The sequence below is a fragment of the Engystomops pustulosus genome, chromosome 8 (assembly GCF_040894005.1).
Source record: "Engystomops pustulosus chromosome 8, aEngPut4.maternal, whole genome shotgun sequence".
Classification (NCBI taxonomy): Eukaryota; Metazoa; Chordata; class Amphibia; order Anura; family Leptodactylidae; genus Engystomops; species Engystomops pustulosus.
In genome coordinates this window covers 38,978,405-39,003,132 of record NC_092418.1, presented here as the reverse complement: position 1 = coordinate 39,003,132, position 24,728 = coordinate 38,978,405, and the positions used below count along the sequence as shown (strand labels likewise).

Below are 24,728 nucleotides of genomic sequence, written 5' to 3'. Positions count from 1 at the left end.
TACCTTGGTTAGTGTATCCCTGATAGTAGTTTTCTTTTATATCTTACTGCTGAATGGACAGTTTTACCTTTAGTCCAGGATAGATGTCAACGGCGACCTTATTCATCTCTATGTGCAATGATCTCTGGCCGCCAGTACCTTGGTTCAGTACTATGGTAAATGTGTTGTACAGAAAATCCTTAGCCAACAGGAGGTTACATTTGGAAGACAAGTCTACAATGTGTCCATCAAATGTCACAATGTGTTTGTTTCCAATTAAAACTGCATGATCTAGAGACAATAAAGATAAGATAAGAAACCCATCACATGATTTACATTCAATCATTCTGATATTGACTACAGGAAGTAGAATTGGATATTTTGTAACTTATGATATTTTCTTATCATGGAAGTCTCCAGCAGTCTCAAGAACCCAATAGCCATATAACTATGACAAAGTTGGGCTTCAAGGGCAATCATGTGCAACCTATAGTTCTTCGAGTTTTGTATTACCTAAAGTTTTTTCAGTTTTTTGGGAACTAAAGGGGTTATCTCATGTGGACCCTGGCAATAGTTTATAAGGCTTTTATTTTTGCTTGTGTTACCTCTGTGTGCCTTTCATGACACAACTCCACTGAGGTGTCTATATATTAGATAACAATATTTGTAGGTCAAATCAGCCATATGTCTTCTAACACTCAATGGTAGGACTATAGTATCTAAAGCTGACCCGAATCCAGACCAAAACATTTTTCTACTATGTAGATTCTGGTGTGCATTTGAAGATGTTGACAACAATGTGTATGATAGTTCTCATAGAATGTCAATGTTGTAAATGCTATTTACCTGTAGACTTTGACATTTATGTTTTAATATGATACTTTATTATATATACTCGTATATAAGTTGAGTTAGCTAATATTAACTCAAAAAACAGGGAAACCCTAGTGACACAATTATAAACATAGAGTGATAAATGTATTGGTCACAGCCTCCACCCAGTAAATGGCTAGCCAGTCAGCCCATGCCCCCTAGTATATAGCCAGCCCACCCATGCCCCCTAGTATATTGCCTGCCAGCCCACCCATGCCCGCTAGTATATTGCCTGCCAGCCCATGCCCCTTTATTCCTTTCAATTGAACATATCCATCTATAGATTTGGTTATATCATTTTTATCACCTACCTTTTAGTTATCGTCACATCTTGACCTAGTCTTATTAGCCCAATACTATTGCTTAGTCCTATGGTTGAATATGGATCAGGCACAACTTATTTGTATAAGAGAGATTACTGGGGGTACCCATCATTATAATCGCACATAAAAAAAATGTGAACATGATCTCCCTTTTAAAAATATATTACTACCGGAGCTATTCCTAACCATTGTAAACTAAGATACTGCACTGAGGAACCGCGCCAAATAACTGAATGTCACCTACACGCAAATGGACTCTCCATCATCCTTCGCTTAAATCGGTAAAACTCTGCCACAGGGTTGACGCTGTACAGCTCTCTTAGTGGTTTCATCAGCTTCTCCTCAATGATGTAGTGGGTGACATTGGCCAGATCTGTTAAGTGGTATTCCATCGGAAGCACAGGGAAGCTCAGTGTGACCGAGCAGTTACTGCAAAGTATAAAACACAGACAAATGAATAGCTGAGTGGTAGGTGCAGAGCCAGAATTATCATGAAAACATCTTAACAGTAACATCAGATTGTGTCATCTTTTCTTGGAAAGACCAACAATGTTGACTGATGCAGTGTTTATATCTATGTGGACCTGCCACACTTTAACATGGGTTTTAGTTTCCTGTTTCTAAAACCATTGTTTGGTGAGATATGGAATGATATGCTAACCTTCAGAAGTTAGACCATAGTTTTGAGGGGTTTAGCAGCTGTACAGGAGGTCCCCGGATTACGTACAAGATAGGTTCTGTAGGTTTGTTCTTAAGTTGAGTTTGTATGTAAGTTGGAACTATATATTTTATCAGTGTAATCCCAGCCAGAACTTTTTTGGTCTATGTGACATTTGGATTTTTAAAAAATGTTGGGTTGTCATAAGAACCAGGATTAACAATAAAGCTTCATTGCAGACACCTTTTATACAATAAGCACCTGTTATAGCTGCTTATTGTAGCCTTAGGCTAAAGTACAGTAAATTATCAACATCCAGAGGTCCGTTTGTAACTAGGTGTAAGTTGAGTGTTCTTAAGAAGGGGACCGCCTATATAAGTGAGGACCCTAATAGTGAACTTGTCAACGTGCTCTTCTGTCTGTAGGCAGTATGTTATAGAGCAGAAGCAGCTAAGTAGACACTGTGCGCAATCCGCTTTGCAACTCCTTTTCTATAACATGTTACCTGCAGGTAGTACACTTTGTACAATCTACTCAGCTCCTCCTGCTCTATAAAATGCCCTGCAGAAAAGACATTGGGGGAATCCATTAAGACGGGTGTTTAGAACGCCCCCACTGGCACTTCTGCAATCGTAATTACCAAAAGACTCTGGCCTCTCAGTGAATATGGGTGCAAACTCAACCCTTTTTGTTCTGTAGACCAGATTGGAACTGGCAGAGTTTGTTGCTATAGTCTCTGACGGTTTTCCGCTGGTCTCTGCTGTTCACGTCCTGGAACACCCTCCACCCAGCTCCCTACTTGATCTCCCAACACGCCTATAGTGACATGGAAGTCAGAGAAAGCAAAAAACTGTCAGGAAGAGGGAGATTCATGTGTCTTCTCTGCCAGTAAACTCTCAAAAACCGTGTGCGACAGATTCATGAAATGTGTCACATGGTCTTCATGAATCTGCCCCCCCCCCCCCCCCCCCCGGCTCTGCTTGGGAAGTGTGCATGATTTTTTGTGCAGTTTGTTCATGCTGCAGAACTGTGGCGCACGGTCTGACTCGCCCCTCTTGGTGCACATTTTTTCTGTTTTGCAGCCACACTTCATAAATACATGTACAAGCTGTTTGAATGTTCTTTCTAGTGCAAAGTCAGACAAAAAAAACTGGTGCAAACGCTTTAATAAATGTGAGCCATCATGAATCTTCCCCATTGTGTACAATCCGCTAGACATTTGCTTTTGCAATATTTAATAGAAGGAAATTTAGGAAGGAAAATGTAAAAATACATGTGACTCAAAAATTACATTCTGAAAATCAGATATTAACCATGAAGAAGATGATTCTGTATAACTTTTAGTTGCGTAAGAAAACTGACTTGTGAAAACAAACGTTCAATGCCTATAAAATGAGAATGTCAACTATTCATACATTGAATATTTCTGTAGAATTTTTCTATAGTCATTACTTAAAGGGCAGTCTACCACCTCCCCCAGGCATTATAATCTGATTGCTGCAAGTTTTTCAGAAATGAACTAAGATTTAAACATCATCTTGATTATTTGTCCATTATACTAGTTCTTAGAAATTCCTATTTAACCCAGAACATTAGCACTGCTATTTCTGCCTGGGCAGCTAACAACTACATCAGATGAGCAGGATATGTCTTTTGAGATACATGTGGTAATACTGGGGTAAAACAGGGCTTTGCGTGCTAAGGACAGAATCTTGGTGCACCAATTGTTCATTAGCATACCGAGTAAACTGGGAATATCTCATATATGTGTATTTTTCTACAACAGGCTGCCAGTAGATTATAAGGCTTGATGGAGGTTGTAGACCCTATAGAGTTATTAATAAGTAAATTATTAAACCCATATCCTTAGAATTGGTAGCATCTGAATTGCAGCATCCCTAAAAAAAATCATCTGTTTGCAGGGGCCGCAGTGTACCCATCACAGTGCTATATACTTTGTAGTGGCAAGGGAAGTTACTGCTTGACTTAGCCCTTTCAGCTTCATGGGAACACATGGGAATACAAAGCTTGTAGCATGTTTTTTGTCCACTATGTTAATGCCAATTGAAAATTGGGGTACTTCAGAAGCGACTTTAAAGGTGCTTGGAGTAGGCTTCAAAATCATTTCAACAATCAAAAGAAACATCAGTGCTCCTTTATGGCCACCATAGGCTACATTCATACAACTTTCTATGTATACATTCTGCGTATATGCCAGGAAAGTAGCGGTTGTATATGCTGGCAGATGGAGGCATCTTACATGAAGTTATGTCTTCCCATCCTGCTGAGAGTTGTGTACGCTCAGCATAGGCCATTGGAGCGGCACAGTATCACATCCATCCCCAACCTCTGATGAGCATAATCTCAGGCAGACCCCCAGTGATGTTGCTGTCTATATAAGGATAGTAACATCATTGGGAGAAGCTGCCTGAACATCAGTAGCCACCAAACACTGGCTGCTGGCAATAATCATTCTTCCCCCCACATTCGGAGGGGAGATGAGGAACATGATGACTTATCCCACTGCATGAGCATACAGTGGGTTATATTCTAATCCCCATTGTAGGGGTACACTGCAAATCTGACCAACGTTTTCTTCCAACCAAGGGATAATAACATGGTCTGGTCGTAGCCTTACTTGGAGCATTCATTAGACCTTTAGGTTTGATGTGATGCCCAATTTTGATCTATGTGTATTGCCCCACCATGGCCAAACACAGTGTATGGATGGCTCATTTTTGCTTCACTGAGCTGCTGCAAACAGCAGATAACTGGAGTTGTAATTGGTGTAAATATATGTGTATAGGAGATAACTTGCTGATCTGTGGGGGTCTGAAATTAGGGTCCCCTTGTACCTCTAAAACAATGCAATGGTTGGTCATTCATGTGACTTTACTCCATCCTCATGATCATTAGGTGTCCCATGAGTCACCCCCACCAATCAAGTGATTCCCTATCCTATGGGGATATGAAATTCTGAGAAATCCTAAATATCTGATACATAATAATTACATATGATTTATATACTATAAAAATATACTAATCCTGTACCTGGAGTAATGAAACAGTCCTGTCAGAGGCTTTCTTATCCTACTTACTGTCCTGGAAAGTTTGTTTTCTGTCCATTTCAGTATTTGATGGATGCCCTGAATGAAAATAGATAATACCTGGGTTACATGGAAATTTCCAAACATTAAGGTATATAAAAGCAAAATTAGTATAACACATCATGCAGAGTAGCATCACATTGCAGATTTCTCTTCTCTAAATAAGTTGTGGAAAGTTAACACATCAGAACAGGGTTTTCAAATCATTTGTAATGCTACATGTTGCCCCAGTTTTGGGTTTCTGTAGTCAAACCCTTAGGCTGCGTTCACATGGTGCGTCTTCACTACCCCGTGATCACATATTGAGGTAACCTTGTGTTTCTATTGCATTTAGAATTGATGGTAGCACATGTTATCTCAGTATGTGATCACAATTGGAGCCTTTGGATTGGGTCCCAAAACACAATCAAAACGCACTGTGTGAATGCGGCCTCAGTTGTTTACCAGGCTGGCTTCAGTTTAGGGCAAGGATATATTTAATTCCACACTTGATGGGTACTTGAGACTTGACAATATAATTTTACTCACCAGATCCACCCCACTCTTTATGCCATGTAAGATGTGTCTGATGGGTTCCATCAACCATTCATCCTTAACAATACTTGGGAGATAGGCATTGATTTGGTGAAGACTTGTGTCTGTTTTGTCCTTCCATACATCATCGAGTGGTTTTAGGGTGGCGTCGTAATAGGCATCCTTTAACGTAGAAAGAGGCTCTAAAATGATACAAAATAAGGATTATACAGGGTTCCATAAATAGCACATTATTAGATCAAGGCGACAGCAACACATGTTGTGTAACATAGGGTTTCTCCGGCCAGAGACATTTTGGCAACGTGTCTGTAACTTGCTGTTGCCAATACTATTAAGAGCTGCGAACAAAACTGACAACTTCCAGCCGTGTCAGATGTGAGTTGCATTGTGGTCTGCGAGTCTAAAGTCACGTGTGACAAGCAATGTAACGCCAATAACAATTACTGGATGAACATAGCTGTACAGCACTGTAACTTTCATGTTATACAACATATAGACCTCTAGTCACATTAAGGAACATCCTTACACATTTTATAGTCTACAAAAGGATTAAATAACTAAAATATAAGGTTGTGGTAAAATTACCATTACCCATTACTGTAGTAGTTCCTATCAAATTCAGACTTATTTCCGAACAAGAGCGGATTTATCTATAAAGCAACCTAAAATTACCTATGGGCTCTAGAAATGAGGGGAGGCCCACACATTCGAGGGATACAGCCAGTTCTCCCACCGGTTGTCTAAACTGTCCTCCATATGTCACTGATGCACTCTTAAGCTGTTCTGCCATTTGAGGTGGGGTCCCAGAAATGGCAAACCTACCTCAGATTCTGCACCAAGTAAGAGCTTTTAATGTGTGTACAGACTTTTTTAACCAGGATTATAGGGGTTGGAGTGCCTGCTGATGTGTATGATGTATTTATTTACTGCATAGTGTTATTATTTAGGAGGTATCTTTATATTTTCTGACCATAGTATCACAATTATTTCAATTCTGTATGAAGATTTCTAAGGGCATTACGAGTGGCACCATATGGTCTAGTATTATTTTGATAGGACTGCTGGATTGTTTAGAAATCCTACTCAAGAAGGTTTTATGATATGCTCTTACTTTACATGAACAAAATTGCCTCTAAAGTCTAAAAAGGCTGCAGAAAACACTTCCAATTCCCCGAAGATCTGAAATGAGCAGTTTTCATATGTGTTTTTTTCAAATTTATTTTGCATTGTTAACACATGATAAACTGTGAAATCTTATGGGATGATGATATGAAAAGCCTCAGGATATCACTGGATAACGGAGATGAAATAAATACAGAACACTACAAGAAGTTGAAATTGAATCTTTTCTGGACTTAGTTTTTTCTCAGATTGATTTGTATCGCGTCTAGAATTTCCAATCATTTTACATATTTCTGCTCTTTCCTAGAAGAGTGCATCCAAAGCAATAGTACAATAAATTATATATTCTATAAAATAAGGACATTTCTACTGCAAGCAATAATCTGATCACTGCTGCATATTTATTCACTGTATATCAAGTGTTTGATGTGAATAGGTTGTAAGTTTGTTTTATTAACTGCATTCAACAGCAGATTTAAAATCAGCCATTTGAAATAATGGTTAATATATATTTTGGAATGTGATTGATATTTTTTAATATACATTATTAAGAAATTCTGCTTTGTATGTTAAGAAAACAGTGACATTGATTTCTGGAGAGTATAAAGTGTATGTGTATGCTGGCTGAATAACTTGGCATCTGCCCTGTCTAAACTGTGCATAGATTTCTAGCCCTATTCTAACCTTTCCTGCTCTTTCCCTCCTAAAGCACCTATTTAAAGCATCTCTTATCTCTCTATTTAGCACCTCTTATCTCTCCTTACTTGTGTATTTTACTTTAATTTGCACCCAACATAAGAAGAGAAAGTAGGGAAAAATAGGGTATTACATTAGTACAAAAACTGTAGGCAGGGAGAGGGCAAGGAAGGCTAGCAAGGAAGGCCATCGCATTTGTTGCGTGAAAGCTGGCGCAATTGCTCCAAAATTCAATCCGCGTGCAACACAATTCCCTTCTAAATACCTGTCCCAGCCATGCAATCCCCGAAAACGTCGGAAAGTCCGACGGAAATGTGATCCACGGACCCTTAGTGCCCCATTGGGGCACATTTACTTATAAAGTCACTAGAGTTCACTAAAAGTACATTGTCCGTGTATAATTCTGCATGCGGCAGCAGAAATCATGAATGTGTCGTTTCCACGCTCAGGTTTGACAGAATTCACCATCTTTTTTTTGTGGTGCATCTTTAATATACGGTGTGCAACACAATTTGGAAGTTAAATAGGCGCTCGGTCCGAATCAGTCGGACCGACCGACGGCACGCCCCTTAATTTTCGTTGCATGGAAGCCAGAGCAGCTGCGCCACAAAAGGGTCGCAGCGCAGGCACTTCTTAAATACCTGTGCAAGCCGTTTTAGCCCCGAAAAAGGTGCACAGTTCGACAAAAGTGTGTAGTGCGACCCTGTGCCCCATTGTACCCAACCACCATGAACATGTGTAACAGACCTGTCTGGGGCCCATGATCTGGCCAGAATTTGTGTGGCCACCACTACAGGCGTGTGATTGGAGACAAGGGGTCGGTAACCCCTACTTGCATTTACACATTTCTCCATTAAATTTATAATTTATATCACACACTGAACACAACTTCTCTCTTACTTTGCAGTTCAGTTTGCATTTGCTGTACCAAGTTGTTGAGTTTTTCCAAGTATAAAGGAAGGTCGTGTCGAAGCGTTTGTCTCAGACTGCTCTGCTTCCACATCTGATGAATTACTTTGGGTCCGTACTGTAGGATTTCCGCTATCTCCTGGGACAACGCCAGAGGCCACCCAGCTGCTTCATGGAGAAAATTATATTTCTGCACCTGCAAATGACAATTAAGTTGAACATTAGAAGAACAGAATGAACTCACATATGTACAATCTCCAGCACCATATAGAAGTTAACCCCTTCCCACCAAAGCTCTTTACTAGTTTAGTATTTTCGTTTCAACTCCTCTTTCCAAAACCCATAACTTTTCATTTTCTCTTTCACAAAACCATTAAAGATTGGTCTTTGAAAGAAATATTGTACTTCCTGATTCAGAACAGGATGGAATCTGAAAAATAAAGTCTTTACACCATTTTATTATGGGTTTATTTACTTTATAGCCTTTTATTTAAAGCTACCCATTATCTTTATACCAAACTTATATGGTTTTAATTTTACATTGCATATCCTGATGTCCATAACTTTTTTTTATATTTCTGTCTACGAACAGGGGTGCATCAGCAATGAGTTAAGTGGAGCCTCTTGCCTCAGGCAGCACCACCTGCAGCAAGATGGGGGCATTGTCAGGGGTGCAGTCGCCTGCAACAGAGCAGGACCTGACACTTAAAAATAATGTCTCTTCACATACGATGTCAGCATGGGACACTGCATGGAGAACCCACTTACCATATATATTCAAGTATAAACCAAGTTTTTAAGTACAATTTTTGTGCTGAAAACCCACCACTCGGCTAATACTCGAATATTTATAAATAACCGTAGTACCTTCCTTCCGGGCCTGACCCCCCCGGCATCCTCTTCTCCCCGCGGCACCTCAAAGGCTTCCAGGCCATGCCGGCAGGTGCACGTCTATGCGATCTGCTGGTGCACAAACTATGACACAGCATTTTCGCCGCCTTCTGACGGCGACTGCTTTTTTTTTTTTTTTTTTTTTTTAGAGACTAGGCTTGTACTCGAGTCAATACGTTTTCCCAGTTTTTTGGTAAAATGAGGTACCTTGGCTTATACTCAGGTCAGCTTATACTTAAGTGAATATGATACTAAAAAAAAAAATAACCTGCTATATTAACACTGGATTGGGCAAAGGGGACGCCATTATATAGCTCGCCTCAGGCACCAGAAAGTTGTCTATGAATCAAGACAAACCATAGAAAGGTGCCCCCTTCAGCTCATCCTTAATATTAACCCCTTTAATAATTACATTTTATTTTATTTTTATCTTTTATTATAGCCCATGACAACATTTACATTCCAAAAGAAAACGGCAAACGGAATCCAGCAGTTCTTAAAAGGTTATCTTCATCGAAGAGTGGCACAGAGGAGGGCGATTCTGGTTCACTTCATGTTGGAAGAGAACATTTACATTACTCAATCTCCCAGTAACACACTGCCCTTAACACACAACACTCTTGACCTGTCATAGTCACCATGCAATAAATAATGTACTAGCACAATCTGCCAAGAGCAAACATATGACAGATGAAAGCATTATTCTGAACTCATTAACTCGGAAATTAGTCTTTGAACCACAATAGTGGTTCCAGCCTCAAGTACATGCCCCACAGGACTTCCTCTTCTGAGTATAGGGTGAGCAGGTTACAAGAATGCACCTTTTACACTAGTAATTCATAGAAGAGAGGAGGGAGTGACTCAGTAAGGGCTTATCAGTTCCTAGAATGCTTATCTTGTAACCTCTATACTCTAACCCAATCCAAAAATATCTATGCATTGTACATCTATACATGGTTGTGGGTGCTAAGGGCCAGATGCAAGCACTCTAGGCAGAGCCTAGATAGCAGGAGGAACGATCCACTCCGTGTGGTGCTCAGCTTAGATAGATAAACATAGTCCAATAGATGAAGAAAGACAGCAGCACTTACCAGACTTGTGGACTTCTTCTTTATTAGTGTAAAACACACTATTTTGTTATGGTCATTAACCCCCTCAAGACGTAGCCATTTTATAGCTTAAGGCTCAGCCCCATTTTTTGTATTCTGACATGCATCGCTTTATATGGTTATAACTTTTTAACACTGTAAACTATCTAAGCGAAATGCAAGCACTACAGCGCCCTTACTCTTAACCCCTTATTGATGAGACCTGAAAAGGCTTTAATGATCAGGCATTTTTGGCAAATATGTAGTGGTTTTTTTTAGCATGCTACCCTGAAAAAAAAAAACCTAATAATAATTTTTTTCAAATTTTTTTTTTTTGGGGGGGGGGGGGGGGTTGTGACACATACTGCTAGTCAACAATGGTAAAAGGGGGGTGTTAAAGTTACAATAAGCAGAAAGGCTTTTTTGTAACTTTGTTTGAAATGACCATTATGAATGAATTCCCTTTTGGATGAAGGTCATTTTGATATATAAAATGTATGTGGGCAAACAGGACGAAAATGGTGGTGTTTTTATGGTGTGGCGGGGATTTTTAAAAATTTTGTTGGGAATTAGTTAATGTATATTTTTAGATATTTATTTGTACATACGGAATGTGAGTGTTTTATTTACGTTATATGTCCCCATGAAGTCATAAACTACCCCATGGGAACATTTTTACTTTTTTTAATTTATTTTTTTTCATTCAAGTTTTCCCTTGTAACTGGGGCATCCATAAGAGCTCTAGTTACCTGGGCAAACAATCCCCTTTGGGGCTGATGTCTGATCAGAGCTGTACTGGGACTGATTAGACCCAGTAGCTCTGATTAACCCCTACAGACAACAACAATATCCCACTTCTACCCTCTTCCTGGTGTCTCTGGCTGTCTCTGACATCCTGCTGACGCGATGAGCGATAAAGGGTATCAGCCTTTACAACAAGTTACAGGCTACTTACAGTTTTTTGGATTCCTCCAATGTAGACGTCAAATTTTTTGTTAATTTCTGCGAGTCTTATTTTCAAAGTTGATGCAAGGCTTCCCAGTAGGTTCTAAAAGAGACAGTGTTTTAATCCATCATTACTAAACATCCAAAGGTGAAAATGGTCACTAAACAATGGCACAGCTGGGTCTTAGCTGGGTCAAAGTTTGAAATGAGCAATTCAGTCTGGTCATGGTAGATTAGGCCACGATTGGCCAACTAAGGGTGGTAGGTGCTGGGTAGTTAAACTAGGTAACAACTAAATGCTAATTTGCAGTTAAGTTAAAATTGATATCTCTGCATTTATGCTACAGATTTTCCTGACAGACCAGGAACTTCAGCTACAAGACCATATTAACTCTATATTGACCATATTGACTCTATATGTGATTGAGTCCTTTAAGAACAACGATCATCAGATGTATGGCAATGTTGACTGCATTTTTGGGGGGTTAAAAATGGGAAAAATTTAACTCAAAATGAACATTATTAATGAATTCCCTAAAAGGTAAGATTACAGGGTACAGTTCAGAACAGGGCAGTCCAGCTTTGGGCAGAGCCTAGATAGCAGGAGGAACGATCCACTCCTTGTGGTGCTCCGCTAAGATAGATAAACATAGTCCAATAGATGAAGAAAGACAGCAGCACTTACCAGACTTGTGGACTTCTTCTTTATTAGTGTAAAACACACTATTTTGTTATGGTCATTAACCCCTTCAAGATGTAGCCATTTTATAGCTTAAGGCTCAGCCCCATTTTTTGTATTCTGACATGCTTCGCTTTATATGGATATAACTTTTGAACACTGTAACCTATCTAAGCGATTATGAGATTGGGTTTTTTTTTCCTCACATGTTGTACTTCATTTTAGTGGTAAATGTTGGCTGATAAGTTTTGCGTTTATTTACAGAAAGAAAAAAAATAGGAATTTTTGGAATTAGTGGCTGAATAATATTTCCCATGTGTCTTCTTTACATTTTCATAATGCATAACTTATTTTGATGTCACGTGGCTTACAAATCGAATATTGGTTTTCAGTATTTTCCAAATTGAGTTTAAGAATTTTAGGGATAAATACTGTTGTTAATGAAATTTTAAAAATATAACATCAAAAACCCTCTGTGATCTGGCTTTACATGCTGTAACACTCTCACCCTCCCCCTGCTTCCTTAGAACATGTCCTATCTTTCTCCGGAATATGGCGCTGTGTGCTATATATCCCTATGGAGAGGGGCGGGGGTGAGCGGCATGGCATACATTGGGGCAGATTTACTTACTCGGTCCATTCGCGATCCAGCGGCGCGTTCTCTGCGGTGGATTCGGGTCCGGCCGGGATTCATTAAGGCAATTCCTCCGACGTCCACCAGGTGGCGCTGCTGCACTGAAGAGCAATGGAACGCACTCAAGTTCACCAGCCTATTCCTAGTGAAGGTAAGTGCAAGCTCCGTGACACATTTTTTTTTTTAAATGAGGTGGTTTTTCTGAATCCGTTGGGTTTTCGTTTGGCCACGCCCCCCCCATTTCCGTTGCGTGCATGCCAGCGCCGATGCGCCACAATACGATCGCGTGCGCCAAAATCCCGGGGCAATTCAGGGGAAATCGGCGCAAATCGGAAATATTCGGGTAACACGTCGGGAAAACGCGAATCGGGCCCTTAGTAAATGACCCCCATTGTGTCACTGTAGCCTAAGGGTGCATTCAGAATGCCATTTTGAGGACGTACAGTATATGTGGCCACAAGTTTGCGGCTGTATATATACGTCTACATAGATGGCAATAGGCTCCCGACAGGGCTTTCTCTGTCTTTCACTGTGTGCATGGCAGTGTGCTATGGAGAGGGGAGGGGTGAGCAGGAAAGTCCTTAAGGCTCATTAGTACAATTTTAAAAGTTGTAGAATGAAAGAGGCCATGGATAACAAATATAAGAAGGTTACCACAGTAATGGTGTCTGGATCCATGAGTAAGTTCCTGGTTAACATGCTTGATTTTGATGGTAGATTTACTTTAAGGTGCTAGCATTTCTATAGCCTTTTACAGCTGCGGTGGACCCTATGACATGCCCCCGGTAACTCTAATACCTCAAGGCAATTGATAATTTTATAAAAGTCTCTCTCATACTGAAACACTGCCAATTTCTGTAGATTCCAATAGAGTACATGGTTTACATATTTTATAAATCTAATTTCTTACACGGTAGATGAAGTAGGATCCTGTCTGGGCACCTACATACTATTTATGCCACGCAAACAATTACTAGACTCATGTGTGTCCTTTGTCAGCACATACATACTTGCTGAGGGGCTTTAAGTGGACTTCCATGACAATACCGAGCATGTGCATAACCATAACAAACCCCTAAGTATAATGTACCTCAGCTTTGGCAACGTTCTCTCCACATCCTTGGTAAGATAAACTTAGACTCTGGTTTACTGTAGAAAGGACAAAATGTCCCAATCGTTCTAGTGTTCTGTTAGTGTTCACATAAGTATCCACTGTTGCTAAATGCTTGGAATCCGTGCAAGCCCTGAGCTCGATGCCTTTTTCCTCCGAATTTCCTAAGAAACACAAGAAGTTGAACACTAAGTGCAATATTACTCAGTGTGGCTTCGATAACCTTCAAGTGGAAAGATGTTTTGTAGAATCATTTCTCCAAGAAGCTGAGCTCATTAAGTTTATAAGAAGGGACACTGTACAATAATAGTATGTAATAGGTGTGAACAGAAACATAATGTTCTTAACCTTCAGATTGATCAATGACCTGTGCTTGGCATTTAATGTTCTAAAGCAAAGAATAAACATTATGGGGGAGATTTATCAAAACCATCTGAGAGGAAAACTGTTCTAGTTTCACATGGCAACCAGTCAGAGCTCAGCTTTCATGGTATAAACTGCTGTGGGAAAATAAAAGCTGAGCTGTTATTGGTTGATATGAGCAACTAATACAGTTTTGATAAATCTTCCCCTATGTGCCATGGATTTGTCTTCTGAGGTGCTTTAAAGAGCACTTGCTCTAAATATACAATTCACAAGAGGCTTGTTTTCTCATGTAAGCAGTGCAATGTGCACCAGAAATGACTACTGCAGCCAATGAATGTAATGGTATCATAGTATATAAGGTTGGAAAAAGATGCAGGTCCATAAAGTCCAACCTATAATTTAGGTTCAAACAAATGTCTTTTTTCCCATAACTCTTGATATTTTTACTCTCAAGTAAGTCATCCAGGCCTGTACACAGTATCCGCCATAACAATCTCCTACAAGTCTGTGCCCAATTATCCCCTACTAAAGGGAACCATAAAGACAATGACAGCCAAGTTATAAGGTAATCACCCCCATTATCTCTAAACTTATATAGTTTAGGGAGTACAGGTGGTGCAGTTGTACCAAGACTATGGTGTCTAAGAGGAGCCACTTGCCACTCAACATCATTAGTATTATCCATAGTAAATTCAAATGGGGGTATATGATAAGATCTGGCGCATCATGCCCGGCATGGCTAGCAGGATATACTAATAGTCTTCAGTCTCTTAGTATATCTGGCGCAAGATAATGTGCCCGAAATCCATTCTACACCAGGCTCTGCATCCACTCTGTGGCCCTTGGCATGGAGGTGGTGTGGGGGAATTGTGCCACGAATCTCGCATGCCAGTGCAAGCTTTGGTAAATTTTCATCATCCTATGTTTGGGAAGATTCTCTGAAACATTTTCGGTTCAGGCCCAGGAGCTTAAGGTTGCTCTTCCTGCAACTAGACATATAGTCGGAGAGAACATGGATGACTTCTAGTTCACATATTTGGCCATATTTGGCGCTGTGCATTAAATATTTGGACAGTAACAAGGGACTATAATTTCTAAAATGCACTGCGTCAGCTGCAGCTCTGTAAAGAACAAATTCATTGTCGTAACAATACCTGATACATGCTGTCCAAATTGCAGCTGAAGACATCTCTGTTTATGGGTAGCACTCACAGTCCATTTGTCACCATCATGAAACTTCCCCTCAAGCAATAGTTGCCTCATGGTAGGAGATGATAGGTATTTTCCATTGAAATCAAGCTGAACCGCAGCTGATGCCGTTAACTGAAATATACAACATTTAGGTAAGATTTCATTGAGGAGAGCTTTAACTTCCCAACCCTGGTCAAAAGCCTATCACTCAGATAAACCAGTTTCCTGCACTCTGCTGTTGAGATGCAAAGACATCGAAACAGCGCTGTCTACAGTTGGGAATCTGTTCTTTCTGGAATACATATACTGGTTTGGCTTTGATCCCGCATCATGTCATTAGGCTTCTTAAAAGTCATGTTTGATGTTAAGGGAGCTGCCTTACAGGCTAGCAGAAGAGGCATTATTTTCCCTATCCCATCCTAGAAAACCCATTTGCATATTTACAAGAATCCCCAGGGGAGCGTCAATGGTTGTAAGTCTCCACACACCTGCAAGGCAGCTTTAATTGGCAAAGTCTCCATAAGGACAACTATTACTTTCTAACACTGGGTAAAATCACAGGCATTTAGGGCTCATAATCTGGTTTGTGTCCCTTGCCCTTCTCATTTTTTAAATATAATAATGCTCAGGCCTATAATTCCCCCTTTAAATATATAAATTTGCCATTGTGATATTAAAATTTATATTTTTACCATTAAGTTTAGCGAATAATTCTGTGCTGGTCTTTCCCCATAATCATGCAAGGCCAAAACCAGTATTGTGTCATCCACCTCATCCGCCGAGACACTTAGCTGTATCTTTGATTGGAAAAGCTCCTCCTTGCCGAGACGATGGTTTCCAGATAAAACAATTGGCTAGGAATAAAATTGAACAAATCTTTACTGGAAGGAAGAATAATGGAGATTTGTGAAATCGCAATAACCGAAGGCCGGCTTACATGTGGAAGATCACAGACTTCCAGCTTCAGGATGTGGTTCATCATGTTCATGTAATTCGTGTCTATTTTGGTCAGAATATGTTGTTTGCCACAGCCAACTATAAAGATGTTTTCAAATGTGGCTTCTAGCTGGAGACTGTCAGGATCCAACGTGTTATCTCTCTAGCATCACAAGGAATAAAAAACAAACATAGCAATATGGCATTACTAATAAAGATAGCAAAAAGTTACTAACATTTACAGGATCTAATGCAACGGCTTCTCTGAGGCCAAAATAAACGGAAGAACAAAGCACAGTGAAAGGGTATTCTCATTTTGTATATTATGACATAGCCACAGGATTAGCCATAATGTCTTGTTCCCTTCTGAGACCTGCAATTCCCAGAATTAGGGCTATGACCCCCTGACTTATGCCAAAGTTTTTATGGTTTTTCTTTTACTACTGGGAGTGTGCTCTTCTGTTCCTCCTGCCGCCACCCTTCTTACATGATTAAGGCAGTTCTTAGACTACCGCCTATTTCTGGCATGTTAACAATCACATGATCACAAGAGGCTGTCAGGATACTGTGATATGTATCCTGTAATGTTCTGAATGGTGACAACTAAACATAAAATGAGAGGATCTTTTGCCACTTCTCCCAACTATCTAGCTCAAACCATCCCCAAGCAATTGGTACTAAACATCTCTGCATCCAGGATGCTACTCAGACTCTCTGCATTCAGGTGGGTTGTGTCAAACTTTCTGCTCCAGGTATATTGGGTGCTGAAACATGGAGCACTGGACAGGTTACTATTGGAGAAAAAGATCCAACTGTGCTGGAGTCAGTGTCACAAAGCATTAAGGGAAGGATGAATGGAGGGCAGGAGTGACGCATGAGAAGTAGTTCATTTTGCAAGTTTGTCTGGAGGCTGATGCAATGCTGCGGGTGCACCATGGTAGTCACTATCATAAGCAAAAAAAAAAATGTTTTTTGGAGCATTACCAAAACTAGAAAATAATACAGAAATATGTCTGATTTGCCACTAATGTTCTTGGTGGCATATCAGAAAATCTACCATCCTAATCCAGCATGATAAACCAGAGACTATTACTAATAGATCCTGGAAAAGTGACTGTGGTAATCTTCTTGTATTTGTTAACCATGGCTTCCTTCCTTCTAAAATCCACTTTAACAATTATGCTAATGAGTCTGAAGGGCTCTGGGAGATGTTACCAGAGCCCCTCTGTGCTGCATTTTTACAGATTGTTGCATTGTGTAGGAGCACTTCCCCTTTCCTCTGTGCACTGAAACTGCTGCAGTGAGATTACATCAGGCAGAAGGAGGAGGGAGTGCTGAGGGAGTAGAGGGGGAGAAGCCTGTGAAGCTGAAGCAGGAAGGGTTACACCCCTGCGTATGAAATCCATTAATGTGTCCATAAATAAATGTTCGTTAGCTCTAATTGCTGTGTGGGATTTTTTTTTTCCAAAATTCCCCCAAAAAAGTCTCAAAATGCATAAAAAGTCCCAGCACATACACCAGCAGGTGACTAGAGTACCTACAAGAATTGCTAAATCCCAGAGTCATGAATCTGGCTTTGCGCCGTTTTGTACTAGCAGTAGTTCTATGCTTACGCCAGATTAATGAAGAGGTGAACATAGCCCTGTGAGACATTATAGCAGTTTAGGCTATAGGAGGGTTTGACATGTGGAGGCTTTAGTACAACTGTTTCGAAACTGTGACTTCCATATAAAATCTAAATATAGGTTGTATAAAGAACGTCTCCTTTCATGTGATTAGCTGCTAGGAAATGTATTTTAGAGTATCTTGAGAAAAACAATGGAATTTTCTGGATTTACTAGGATTTACACTTGAATATTAGTTTACCTTGTACAATAAACTTTGCACAACTTTTTTCTCATTCCACATTAGGTTCAGATTCTCCTGAAACATGTTTGATGTTTTCTCTAAATATCCACAAAGGAGAATATTTCTGGGGATCAGGAAGTGCTGCATCTGTAGCAAGGAGGACATGATATGACTTATTACTGGAAATTCTGTGACACCAGACATAAGAGACATCTACATAGGTTATGATATGTGTAACTGAGCATTTCTTTAATATTGTAGACAATAACAGGGATGTAATTGTAGGGGTAGCAACTTTAGCAGCTGCTGTGGGGCCCACAGTGTCAGGGGGCCCAAACATCTGGGGGTATTGGGTGTGTATATTCTGTGTGCTTGTGTGATGTATGATTACTGTATATGTGTGCATATGTTATGTGTATGTATATGTGTATATGCTGCATGTCTGTGTGTATGATACTGTGTTTGTGTATATACTGTGTGTGATTGTAGCTCACATGTGTGAGTATACTAATATATATATTTTTAAGGGGGAAGGGGGGCCCATTCAGAAGTCTGCTATGGGGCCCTGTCTCACCTAGTTACGCCCCGGACAAAAAAGTAGACATCATTCATTGTGCACATAAATACATTTTAGATGGAGGGACACTTAGTTCCCCACCTACCAGTATGGCCTACACTTACTCATTCAGGTGACCACTTCCCCTAACAACTTTTGTGTGGGATAACCATGAAAAGTTAAGTCATGTGTATAGACCCAATATAAAGCACAGGAGGCTCTTACATTTAAATGTTATGGATAAAAAACATTTTTATCTTCTACAGTATCAGCCACTTATTCTACTGTACACATTTTCAGTCATTCATGCATTAAAAAGCATAGAAAAATATATTTAAAAAAAACAATACAAATATATATGTAAACATTTTGCAAACACACAATTCCTACCTGACCTGGTAAAATGTCCACACAGGCTCTCCATACACTAGTGAGATCTGAAACCGTGTCCTCTAAGGAGACTGTGATGTTGACGGGAAGCCCTTTGTTCCAAGCAAGATGAGTCTAAACACATAAAAATTGTAAGGAAATAATTCAAAAACAGCATTCATATATATGTCATGTACTGTACGTTACTGGTTTAGCAATAAGTACTGTTACAGAAGTCCCATAGACTTTCACTTATATTGAAGTGAAAGAAGGAGCACACATGCGACCAGCAACTCAATTGAAATGGGATTACAGAGGGGTCCTGTTTTTGCTTTTTACAAGTGTTTAGGTCAAATTATGTTCATTCTGAAAATACAACCTGGATTCGGTTACCTAAAGTTAGGGAAATGTTATGGTCTGGTCCTTTCGAAATGTATATCGTGAAACTGTATTGAAGGTAATCTTCTTCCTGATATCTGTAGTTTGGATTTTTATACCTCTTGGTCATGAGCTGAAAAATTGTACTCTTAAACACATACACTCACCGGCCACTTTATTAGGTACACCTGTCCAACTGTTCGTTAACACTTAATTTCTAATCAGCCAATCACATGGCAGCAACTCACTGCATTTAGGCATGTAGACATGGTCAAGACAATCTCCTGCAGTTCAAACCGAGTATCAGTATGGGGAAGAAAGGTGATTTGAGTGCCTTTGAACGTGGCATGGTTGTTGGTGCCAGAAGGGCTGGTCTGACTATTTCAGAAACTGCTGATCTACTGGGATTTTCACGCACAACCATCTCTAGGGTTTACATCCAGTGAGCGGCAGTTCTGTGGGCGGAAATGCCTTGCTGATGCCAGAGGTCAGAGGAGAATGGGCAGACTGGTTCGAGCTGATAGAAAGGTAACAGTGACTCAAATCGCCACCCGTTACAACCAAGGTAGGCAGAAGAGCATCTCTGAAAGCACAGTACGTCGAACTTTGAGGCAGATGGGCTACAGCAGCAGAAGACCACACCGGGTGCCACTCCTTTCAGCTAAGAACAGGAAACTGAGGCTACAATTTGCACAAGCTCATCGAAATTGGACAGTAGAAGATTGGAAAAACGTTGCCTTGTCTGATGAGTCTCGATTTCTGCTGCGACATTCGGATGGTAGGGTCAGAATTTGGCGTCAACAACATGAAAGCATGGATCCATCCTGCCTTGTATCAACGGTTCAGGCTGGTGGTGGTGGTGTCATGGTGTGGGGAATATTTTCTTGGCACTCTTTGGCCCCTTGTTACCAATTGAGCATCGTTGCAACGCCACAGCCTACCTGAGTATTGTTGCTGACCATGTCCATCCCTTTATGACCACAATGTACCCTGTAACATCTGATGGTTACTTTCAGCAGGATAATGCGCCATGTCATAAAGCTGGAATCATCTCAGACTGGTTTCTTGAACATGACAATGAGTTCACTGTACTCAAATGGCCTCCACAGTCACCAGATCTCAATCCAATAGAGCATCTTTGGGATGTGGTTGAACGGGAGATTCGCATCATGGATGTGCAGCCGACAAATCTGCGGCAACTGTGTGATGCCATCATGTCAATATGGACCAAAATCTCTTAGGAATGCTTTCAGCACCTTGTTGAATCTATGCCACGAAGAATTGAGGCAGTTCTGAAGGCAAAAGGGGGTCCAACCCGTTACTAGCATGGTGTACCTAATAAAGTGGCCGGTGAGTGTATATACACTGTTTATATGAATTTAGTTTCTTCGTTCATGTAAAAATTTTGATTTATTGAATAGGGAAACCGAAAAGTGATCTCTACAATGCAGGAGGTATCAGCCTTTTATAAGTCTTAAAGGAAATCTACCATCAAGAATAACAAACCAGACACACTCACTCATAGGCACTGTGAATGTGGCAATCTTCTTATATTTGTTATCTATGGCCTCTTCTTCTAAAATCAACTTTTAAAAATATGTGTTACTGCTGCAGTTTCACTGACTTTTACACTGTGCAGGACTTCCACCCTCTCACTCTGTGCTGTGCAGTAATATTACATCAGAGGGAGTGGGAAGTGCTGAGAGAGCAGGGGGGTGAGACACTGTAACAGCCTGTGAAGCTTTAAGCTACAGCACAGAAGGACTCATGGAGGGCTCTGCTAACACCCTCCATAGCCCTTCAGACTCATTATCATAATTTTAAAAGTCGATTTTAGCAGGAAGGAGGCCATAACAAATATATCTATCAGCAAGTGCCCCTGGATTATTATGCTGGATTGTACTGGTAGATTTCCTTAAATTAATAGAGTGAACTGGAATATTTCAGGATTATACTTAACTACAAAATAAACAGTTTTTGATCAGATTTTGTACTGGTTTTCTGCTTGATATTTATAGCTAGAACAGAAAGACAGATATTACTTCTTTTATATATATATTTTTTTTTTAAGAACATCACTAGGATCACCACCAGGATGAAGGATTGTAAAACAAGTACACCTACATCTTGCTGTGTGCTCTTCATTTATCTCTAATGTCCTGTTGTTGTTTTTTTAAATAAAGCATTTTAAAATTATGCAAATGAGCCTGAGTTGCTCCAGGCACAATTAACATCTATGGAGCCTAAAGCCCTTCAGGCTCATTGCATAATTTTCAAAGCCTATTTTTCTTAAAAATCTACTTCATGATTTATCTTCAAGACTTGAAAAGAATACCCTGATCACTTCTACAAATATTCACATAGAGTATGAATAAAATGTGTAATTTTCTTAATAAACGTGTTCAATAACAAATACATGTATTTAAAAATAGGACATTTTCTGATGGCACTTTCCCATGTGGGTGCTTTGGCCGTTATGGTTTGTGAAGAAATTAATATCATGCAGCAATAATATTTCCTAATCACTGTATCGTGTGCAGATTGATCTCCTGATGTAATATCAACTGCAGATAAAATGAGGAAGAGAAGATGAAGAATACTGTAATCCAAAAGATCTTACTACTTTTAATGTAAATTAAAACGGGTTTTCTACAAGCCAAATGTATTTCTTACATTTTGTTTTCTACAAGCCAGTTCTGTCCTGGGGGGTCCTCTTGACACAGTGCAGGTGGTAGCTGAGAGGAGGACACTGTGTAAGTTGAAGTCTATTCTGGAGAATAGCTCCCATCCCTTGCATGAGACTGTGGTGGCATTGGGGAGCACATTCAGTGACCGACTGCTTCACCCCAAGTGTGAGAGGGAGCGTTATCGTAAGTCATTCCTCCCCGCTGCCATCAGGCTGTTCAACAAACAAGGCCCAAACAGAAGTAACCTGCGCCCCCCACCTAACCAGTCCCTGCAGGTCCCATCCACAGACTAAACATCAAACTGCCGATCATTGCTTGTCTCTTTTTTGTCTTTTTATCCCCCTTTTATTTTTGTTCATTTATCCCTAATATTATTGTTGTCATAGTTTGTACTTTACTCTCTGTACCCTCTCTGCTGCTGTAACGCTGTGAACTTCCCCACTGTGGGACTAATAAAGGATTATCTTATCTTATCTTATCTTATCTCATCTTATCAAGAGGATAAGGAAGATACCCTCGCAGATAACAATAACAGGGGTCTTGTATACCCCAATTTAAAGGGGTGACCGGCAGACATGTGTGTTCATCTCTATGGGATTGCTATAGAGGAGCTTCTACACTACTCCATATTTCATGCATTCCTACACAGATAAATGGACAGCAGTGAAGTGTGTGACTGCCGCTGCGTTCAAGCTGGGGTGCCTGGGTTTGAGAATGGCTGAGGTCACAGGGAGAAGAGGATACTGACACATAGCTATACTTGCAGAAGACCTCATATCATATCTGAAATTCAGAAATGTCGTAGTTAGATCATGATTAGGATGCTTAGCGTTGATCAGTCTACATGTATCATATCTGTTGTATGTACAATGTTTTCATAATGAAGAAGACCTGTTTCATTCAAACGCCTTGAGAATTCCGTTGTGTCTGGTGTCGCCTCTATTTTGGAATATGTGGGTCATTAGGCTTCAGATTTTAAACTACGGATCCAAGGCAATCAGTTGAGCTGACTAATCTTTTCCTTTTGGAATATATTTGATGCTGGATCCAGGATGGTTGACATCTGTGTCTCTACCTGTACATAACCATCTTTGTTATATGATCACATTTGAACTTAGTTTTTAAATATACACAGAATTCTTTATAAACACATATCTTTACCTTCTGATCATATTGATTGTTTTTCCATTCTGATAAAGAACCCACTTCCATCTCTTTTATAGCAAAACTGAAAGGATGTGAGAAGCCGGCTCTGTAGTACAGACGTTCCTTCGCGATCTTTAGAGAAGAGGAAAGGTTGACCTTCAGAAAGAAACATGGAAGTCATTAAATGTTACATGTCATATACAGCACTCTTGGTGATCAAGGTCAGTGATGGGGTAAATGTGAGGATTGGTGGTGATCTAGGAATATGAAAGGATTAGGTGGTCCATGGCAATAAGGGGGTTTATTACAGTATTCCTGGTGCTTTAGGCAGTGACTGGGTTAGTTTAAGATATTCCTATCTCATCAGTATATTCATAGTTTCATAGTTTATACGGTTGAAAAAAGACACTTGTCCATCAAGTTCAACCAAGGAGGGGAAGGGATTGGATGAGGGAGGGATTTAGGGGAAACAATTCTATGTAACATAACCATCAATGTTATTTAGGTTTAGAAAGGCATCTAGACCCTTCTTGAAACTCTCTGCTGTCCCTGTTGTGACCAGCGCCTGAGGCAGGCTATTCCACAGATTGACCGTTCTCATAGTATTGAGGGGGCTGTGGAGTCCTTTGCAACTCCCATAACAATGCCACTCTCATTATATTGTTCAAAGTAAATAGCGCAATTGTGTATTACATAGGTTTGGATTTAGAAAGACCAAAGGAAGACTAAAGTAATCATTCATAAACAACCCCCCCATCTTATCCAATACCATCTTCAGGTATCCGCATCCTGTGCCAATGAAAAGTGGGAGTCCTTGGATTAAAATATATGTTTCTATATTAATAGTTTATGATAACTGACTTATTTGATTACAAATCTTTACAAAGCTCAGAGCTCCATGGTATTCTATGTCAAAAATAAATTGTTGGCTTTCTGGAGCTACCACTAGAGGGAGCCAAGTAAAGCTCCTGAGCTCCCCTAACAAATAACCACAGGCATTCGCCACTTTTCAAATCCTTGACTATTCTGGGGATTTTACCATATTATGGTAACATAATCTTGGTCACCACCACTATGTGTTTCATATATCTGACACATCTAATGTCTGCAGGTATATTCCTAATTCTATAGGCTTCGTAGTGGAAATGAAGTATGGTGAGATACCCTTCTAGTTCATGGCGTGACAAATTTCACATTTACTCACCTACTATAAAGGTAATCCCAACCATACTTTATGTATTAAACGAGCTCAAGTAACATGTTAATGCTGTCTGACAACATGCTTGTTGACTGTTTCCAGTGCCACAACAAATCTGCATCAATAACATATTTCTACTAACTCGTTTATCTTTCTATGTAAGAATAAGCAGTAGCCTCCTAAGCAGCACAGACTCTTCAAACAGGGGGTGTCAGGAGTTAGACCCCCACTAGTCCAGTGGAAAACCATGTGACACCTATGCAATTTAATCATACAACAAAATTCACATTAGATAGATATGATACCTGGTTTTTAACATTCCACACAATACTGATATGATCTTGATGGTTGTGATTTGAGTGCTCTATTTTGATATTGACATTGACCTGCCGCAGAGCTGCCGGAACAAGAGACTGGGAAAACTCCCCTGGAACACAAGAAAAAACAAACTCATAGGGGCACATTTATCACTACGTGCAGTTTGCCTGTGTAGTGGGCAGAGGG

At 40.0% G+C, this 24,728-nt stretch overlaps 1 protein-coding gene across 2 annotated transcripts in view; it reads right to left on the bottom strand.

The window, feature by feature from the left end:
* LOC140075161 (uncharacterized) overlaps positions 1-24,728 on the bottom strand; it is a 167,907-nt gene that overhangs the window by 6,915 nt on the left and 136,264 nt on the right. Inside the window, exons 56-69 of one of the 2 annotated variants that reach the window (XM_072120705.1) lie at positions 24,530-24,651; positions 23,042-23,182; positions 18,837-18,950; positions 17,909-18,037; positions 16,044-16,205; positions 15,799-15,960; positions 15,070-15,238; positions 13,529-13,713; positions 11,136-11,228; positions 8,193-8,397; positions 5,469-5,656; positions 4,885-4,979; positions 1,420-1,604; positions 68-270 (exon numbers count right to left, since the gene is read on the bottom strand). In XM_072120705.1, coding sequence (XP_071976806.1) covers positions 68-270; positions 1,420-1,604; positions 4,885-4,979; positions 5,469-5,656; positions 8,193-8,397; positions 11,136-11,228; positions 13,529-13,713; positions 15,070-15,238; positions 15,799-15,960; positions 16,044-16,205; positions 17,909-18,037; positions 18,837-18,950; positions 23,042-23,182; positions 24,530-24,651 — 2,153 coding nt within the window. Of the gene's footprint in view, positions 1-67; positions 271-1,419; positions 1,605-4,884; positions 4,980-5,468; positions 5,657-8,192; positions 8,398-11,135; positions 11,229-13,528; positions 13,714-15,069; positions 15,239-15,798; positions 15,961-16,043; positions 16,206-17,908; positions 18,038-18,836; positions 18,951-23,041; positions 23,183-24,529; positions 24,652-24,728 lie in introns of those variants that run through there. The other variant, XM_072120707.1, reaches the window with a different exon arrangement.